Here is a 6,810-nt window from a genome sequence, read left to right as displayed (position 1 = left end):
AACTTGTCAAGTGCAAAGACTACAGTGAGCAACTCTTTCTTAGTGGTTGAGTAATTCATTTGAGCACTATTTAGAGTTCTACTCGTGTAATACACAACAAAGGGCTTCCCTTCCCTTCAATGACCAAGGTTGGCCCCCACAGCATAATCGCTTACGTGACACATGATCTCAATGGTAAGCTCCAATCTGGTGACTGAATGATGGGGGCGGAAGTCAAGTTCGCCACAAGCGTTCGGAAAGAATCCTCACACTTTTGTGTCCAATCGATCGCGGCGTCTTTAGCCAGGAGGTTACAAAGCGAACGAGAAATTGCTAAAAAGTTTTGTATGAACCTCCTGTAAAAACCAGCATGCCCCAGAAAAGACCGAATGTCTTTGACAGTCTTGGGGGTGGGCAACTTTGAGATAAGTTCAATTTTGGACTGATCAACCTCAATCCCTCTTTCAGAAACAACATGCCCTAAGACTATGCCAGATGGCACCATGAAATGACACTTCTCCCAGTTAAGCACGAGACTCTTCTCTTCACATCTCTTAAGCACAGCTTCTAAGTTGAGAAGGCACGAGTCGAAGGAGTCACCGAAGACGGTCAAATCATCCATGAACACTTCCATACACTTCTCGACCATGTCGCTAAAAATGCTCATCATGCACCTCTGGAAGGTGGCTGGTGCATTACACAGCCCAAATGGCATACGCCTAAAAGCATAAGTACCAAAAGGACAGGTAAATGTAGTTTTATCCTGATCCTCTAATGCGATCTCGATCTGATAATAGCCTGAGTAGCCATCAAGAAAGCAATAGTAAGGATGACCAGCCACACGTTCTAGGATTTGGTCAACGAATGGAAGTGGGAAGTGATCCTTGCGGGAGGCGGTGTTCAGCTTTCGATAGTCAATGGACATTCGCCAACCCATCACAGTCCTTGTGGGAACAAGAGCCCCTTTCTCATTTTCCACCACTGTCACCCCTGATTTCTTAGGCACCACCTGAGTTGGACTGACCCACTTGCTATCAGCGATTGGATAGATGATTCCTGCATCCAAAAGCTTCAAGACTTCATTCTTCACGACCTCTTTCATTGTCGGGTTCAGTCTTCTTTGGGGATCCCTTCGTGGATTAACCCCTTCTTCCAAATTGATGTGATGAGAGCAAATTAAGGGGCTAATACACTTAATGTCAGCAATCGTCCAACCTAATGCCAATTTGTGTTCACGCAGCATGTCAACTAACCGCTGCTCTTGAAATGCATCAAGTTTAGATGAAATAATGACAGGAAAGGTATCACCAGCTCCCAGGAAGACATGTTTTAGATTCTCAGGCAGTTGAGCCAGCTTGAGGTTTGGGGTCTCTTCGGTGGATGGTTTTGGCTTTTCTTTTTCTCTAGGTAGCTCTTCAAAGTGTGGTTGCCAAAACTTGGTTCCTCTGCCTTGTGAGTCTTTGAAAATGGTGACATTGTTGGCCAACTCACAAGGACCGGAACTCTTAGATTCATAAATGCAGAGGAAATCGTCAAGATCATCAGAATTGCTACACAACTGAACCTCTTCCGAGACAAGTGTGTCAATTAGAAATGTTTGGTGGCACTCGTCATCATCACGTGGTTGCTTTGAAATGTGAAAAACATTCACCTCCAAAGTCATGTTTCCAAAAGATATCTTCATCAGACCATTCCTACAGTTGATGAGAGCATTGGCTATAGCAAGGAAAGGTCTTTAGAGGATGATGGAAATCTTGGACTCCATGCTCACCACGGATTGAGTATCCAAGACTAGAAAGTCAACGGGGTAATAGAACTTATCAACTTGAACCAAAACATCCTCAACTATCCCCCGAGGTTTCTTGATCGATCCATCAGCCAGCTGCAGAACCACGGATGTGGGCTTAATTTCTCCAAGACCAAGTTGCGAGTAGACAGAGTATGGCATGAGGTTAACACTCGCTCCTAGATCAAGCAAAGCTTGGCTGAACTCATGTGTCCCAATCTGACAGGAAATTGTGGGACAACCGGGATCCTTGTACTTGAGCGGTGTTTTCTGGTCGATTACCGCGCTTACCTGTTCTGTCAAGAATACTGTCTTCTTGACATGGTGCTTCCTTTTGATAGTGCACAGATCCTTGATAACCTTAGCATAAGTAGGCACTTGCTTGATAACATGAAGTAAAGGAAGATTAATCTTCACTTAAGTCAAGTGCTCTAAGATCTCACTTTGGTGTTCCGGTATTTTCCCAGTTGGACGTAGAGCTTGGGGAAAAGGCACCTTTACCGGAACATTTGTTGGATCATCTTTCTCATGGACAACTTCCTTAGTACTCAAAGTGGTGGCACTTGTTGACGATTCTTCCATAATCTTACTACTACGAGTACTGATGGCATTCACCTCCTTAACACTTTGATTATCAAGACATGAGGTTTGTGCCATATGTTGACCCTTTGGGTTTGACTGAGCTTGTGAAGGGAACCTGCCGCATTCTTGAACAGCCAAAGCTCCAGTCATCTTCGTGATTTGACTTTTCATTTCTTTACTTTCCTCCACCATTTGCGTGAACAGTGATTCAAACTTCTGATTCGTCTTACTCTGTACCTCCATGAAAGATTGCAAGGTGTTCTCAAGAGAACTCCCTGGCTGATGCGAATTGTATTGAGGTGCAGAGTATGCCTTTGGTGGTTGTGGTTGTTGCTCAGTTCTCCATTGTCCTCCTGATGGTTCTGCTTGGTTGGAATCTCTCCAACTGAAGTTTGGATGGTTCCTCCAGCCAGGATTGTATGTGTTAGAGAAGGGTTTGTTGTATGCCCCTAAGGCATTGCATTGCTCCTCATAAACCATGGCTCATTTCACCATAAGCAGACAATCCTTAGCTAGATGTTCCACCATACCACAGACAAAGCATGGCTCATGTGTCTCTGCCCTTGCGACCGTGTGGATTCCTCTACCTTCTTTGCCTTTGAGGGCCTCGATTTGCCTTGTCAAAGATTCGACTTGGGCTTTGAGGTTGTCCTCCTGCCTTAATTGATAGATTCCACCCGGTCGGGACCTATTGGTGATGTCAGTAGCACTAGGTCCGGTCCAAGTGTGGGCTTTTTCGGCTAACTCGTTGAGATACTCAAAAGCCTCCTCGGGATCCTTTTGGAGAAATTCACCATTGCACATCATCTCCACAAATTGGCACTCTCGAATCGTGAGTCCTTTGTAGAAATAACTGACGAGGCGCCAACTCTCGTAACCATGGTGAGGACACTGATTTAACAAATCCTTGAACCGTTCCCAAACTTGATACAGAGTTTCATTGTCCTTTTGGGTAAAGGTCGAGATCTGTCGCTTCAGACCATTGGTCTTATGGTGAGGGAAATACTTGTTGAAAAATGATGTCGTCATTTCTTCCCAACTTCCAGTAGACCTAGGTCACAGAGAATACAACCAGCTTTTAGCCTTTTCCTTCAAAGAGAAAGGAAAGAATTTCAATCACACAGAGTCCACGGCTTCATCTCGGTTGTGAAAAGTGGCCACTACTTCTTCAAACTCCCTAATATGAACGTATGGATTCTCGCTCTCTAACCCGTGAAAGGTCGGCAGGAGTTGGATCATGCCTGGCTTGAAATCCAAATTCGGCATATTTGGGGGAACATTATGCATGATGGTGTGGCCGTACGCCTTACCACATTTGTAGAGCTCGAAAAGAGCTTTGATTTGGTATATTATAGGCCCAGCAACAATTTCTGGATCAAAAGTTATGGGCGTCTTCAGTCACAGTTTTCTGGTTTTTTTCCTCCGAAACTGATGAAAACAAGTGAATTTTTGCCCAAAAAATTGGGTTAGCCGGCTACGCCCTGCCATGTTTGTAGAGCTCAAAAAGTGCTTCGATTTTGTATATTATAGGCCCAGCAACTATTTCTGGATCAAAAGTTCTGGCCGTATTCAGTCACAGTTCTCTGATTTTTTTCCTCTGAAACTGATGAAAACAAGTGAGTTTTGACCCAAAAAATTGGGTTGGCAGGCTACTCCCTGCCACATTTGTAGAGCTCAGAAGGAGCTTCGATTTGGTATATTATTGGCCCAGCAACGATTTCTGGATCAAAAGTAATGGCCGTCTTCAGTCATAATTCTCCAATTTTTTTCCCCCGACACTGATGAAAACAAGTGAATTTTGGCCCAAAAAATTGGGTTGGTGGGCTACGCCATGCCACGTTTGTAGAGCTTGAAAAGAGTTTCGATTTGGTATATTATATGCCCAGCAACGATTTCTGGATCAAAAGTTATGGCCGTCTTCAGTCACAGTTTTACAAATTTTTTTCCTCTGAAACTGATGAAAACAAGTGAATTTTGGCCCAAAAAATTGGGTTGGTGGGCTACGCCATGCCACGTTTGTACATCTTGAAAAGAGCTTCGATTTGGTATATTATAGGCCCAGCAACGATTTCTGGATCAAAAGTTATGGGCGTCTTCAGTCACAGTTTTTTGATTTTTTTCCTCCGAAACTGATGAAAACAAGTGAATTTTTGCCCAAAAAATTAGGCTGGCGGGCTATGCCCTGCCACATTTGTAGAGCTCAAAAAGAGCTTCGATTTGGTATATTATAGGCCCCACAATGATTTCTGGATTAAAAGTCAAGGCCGTCTTCAGTCATAGTTATCCGATTTTTTTTCCTCCGAAACTGATGAAAACAAGTGAATTTTGGCCCCAAAAATTGGGTTGGTGAGCTACGTCCTACCACATTTATAGAGCTCGAAAAGTGCTTCGATTTTGTATATTATAGGCCCAGCAACGATTTCTGGATCAAAAGTTTTGGCCGTATTCAGTCACAGTTCTCTGATTTTTTTTCCTCTGAAACTGATGAAAACAAGTGAGTTTTGACCCAAAAAATTGGGTTGGCAGGCTACTCCCTGCCACATTTGTAGAGCTCAGAAAGAGCTTCAATTTGGTATATTATTGGCCTAGCAACGATTTCTGGATCAAAAGTAATGGCCGTCTTCAGTCACAGTTCTCTAATTTTTTTCCCCCGACACTGATGAAAACAAGTGAATTTTAGCCCAAAAAATTGGGTTGGTAGGCTACGCCATGCCACGTTTGTAGAGCTTGAAAAGAGTTTCGATTTGGTATATTTTATGCCCAGCAACGATTTCTGGATCAAAACTTATGGCCGTCTTCAGTCACAGTTTTCCAATTTTTTTTCCACTGAAACTGATGAAAACAAGTGAATTTTGGCCGAAAAAATTGGGTTGGCGGGCTACGCCCTATCATGTCTGTAGAGCTCGAAAAGAGCTTCAATTTGGTATATTATAGGCCCCGCAACGATTTCTGCATCAAAAGTCATGGCCGTCTTCAGTCACAGTTCTCTGATTTTTTTCCTTCGAAACTGATGAAAACAAGTGAATTTTGGCCCCAAAAATTGGGTTGGCGTGTAACGCCGTACCACGTTTGTAGACATCGAAAAGAGTTTCGATTTGGTATATTATAGGCCCAGCAACGATATCTAGGGCAAAAGTTATGGCCGTATTCAATCACAGTTCTCTGATTTTTTTCCTCCGAAACTGATGAAAACAAGTGAGTTTTGGCTAGGGGTGTAAATCGGCCGGGTAGGGTAGGGTTGAGCTGAAAAATTGAGCCTACCCGACCAATGCGGGTTGAGAAAATTTTGAGCCGCGACACTTTCTTAAATCTACAAACCCGCAACGTTTCGGGTGACCTCGGGTAGGGTAGGGTTACTCGGTTGGTGAAAGTAGATAACTAATATAAAAACAACTAGAATATTTCATTTAGATTGGTACCCTTCTAACATGCATAATAGTCCATATAAAATAAACAGTTTAATCTAGAATAAATAATCCATATAAAGATAAACAGTCCATATAAAAATAGTCGCAAAATAGGACATGAAATAAAAGTTAGTCCACTCCAAACTGTTTAATCCAGAATAATAGCATCTTCATTCCCAACTTGCCCCTCATGTGTTGCAACAGAATTTGACAAATCTTGAGAAGAAAACGTAACAAAAAAAATCATCAGAATCAAGTTTAGAACAACAAAATAAACCACAATGAGATGAAATAAAATTAAAAAAAAAGTAAGTAAAACTTAAAAAGATTACCTGATTCAATATCTTCATATTCATTAAATTCTTTCAAGTCAATAAGGTTGATGTGCTCACAACTACGCAGCCAATTTTGTGTACAAATCAATGCCTCCACCATCTTGGGGCTCAATGAACTCCTAGAGGGATCGAGGATGCTGCCTCCGGTACTAAAAGCAGATTCTGAGGCTACCGTTGAAACATGAATGGCAAGAATGTCTCTTGCAACTAGTGAGAGAACCTTGTAATTAGTTGCATTATTCTTCCACCATTCTAAAACATCAAAATTTGACCGAGTTGGATCCTCCATAGGGTCTGTCAAGTATCTGTCCACATCATTTTTGTACTCATTCACATTCTTCTCCTTCATTTTCCTTACAAACTTGCTCCACAAACACCCTTTTTCTTTTGGAGTCATTTTTGCCTCTATTGTACTTGTTGTTGCCGCCTCCCCACTACTTACATTGGCCACAGATTCACCTTTGTCCCCACTATGAACCTCATGCAGCCAGTACATAGTATCCTTCACATTCTTTGCTAATGTTTTAGAAGTGGAAGAATCATACACTATAGAGCAACAATATGTCAAATAATCCATTTTGTACCTAGGATCAAGTACAACAGCCACAAAGAGAAGACAATTTATATTCTCAACACTCCCCCAATACTTGTCATACTTCTTTTTCATACTCACAGCCATGGATGAAAGCATTGAATCATCTTGTTTGATTAATTCAGATAG

General features: G+C 42.2%; 2 protein-coding genes and 1 non-coding gene across 3 annotated transcripts in view; 1 reads left to right on the top strand and 2 right to left on the bottom strand.

Moving 5' to 3' along the window:
• LOC112090439 overlaps window positions 1–1,642 on the bottom strand; it is a 2,925-nt gene extending 1,283 nt beyond the window's left edge. Inside the window, exon 1 of the mRNA XM_024161770.1 lies at window positions 156–1,642. Within this exon, the coding sequence (XP_024017538.1) occupies window positions 156–1,642 (1,487 nt within the window). The remainder of the gene's footprint in view (window positions 1–155) is intronic.
• Window positions 1,643–1,714: 72 nt separating this feature from the next.
• LOC112090438 lies at window positions 1,715–2,827 on the bottom strand. Its single transcript, XM_024161769.1, has 2 exons — window positions 2,267–2,827; window positions 1,715–2,146 (listed from the first exon to the last, which is right to left on the bottom strand). Exons 1-2 carry the CDS (start codon window positions 2,825–2,827, stop codon window positions 1,715–1,717), a joined length of 993 nt encoding a protein of 330 aa, XP_024017537.1.
• A 394-nt stretch (window positions 2,828–3,221) lies between these two features.
• LOC112090440 lies at window positions 3,222–3,328 on the top strand. Its single transcript, XR_002901650.1, has one exon. It is a non-coding gene; the product is annotated as a small nucleolar RNA R71 (small nucleolar RNA).
• The last annotated feature ends 3,482 nt before the right edge of the window (window positions 3,329–6,810 follow it).

This window comes from Morus notabilis, unplaced genomic scaffold (genome assembly GCF_000414095.1).
Source record: "Morus notabilis unplaced genomic scaffold, ASM41409v2 Scaffold370, whole genome shotgun sequence".
Taxonomy (NCBI): Eukaryota; Viridiplantae; Streptophyta; class Magnoliopsida; order Rosales; family Moraceae; genus Morus; species Morus notabilis.
Note: the sequence above shows the minus strand (reverse complement) of the source record. Positions and strands in the feature narration are given on the sequence as shown.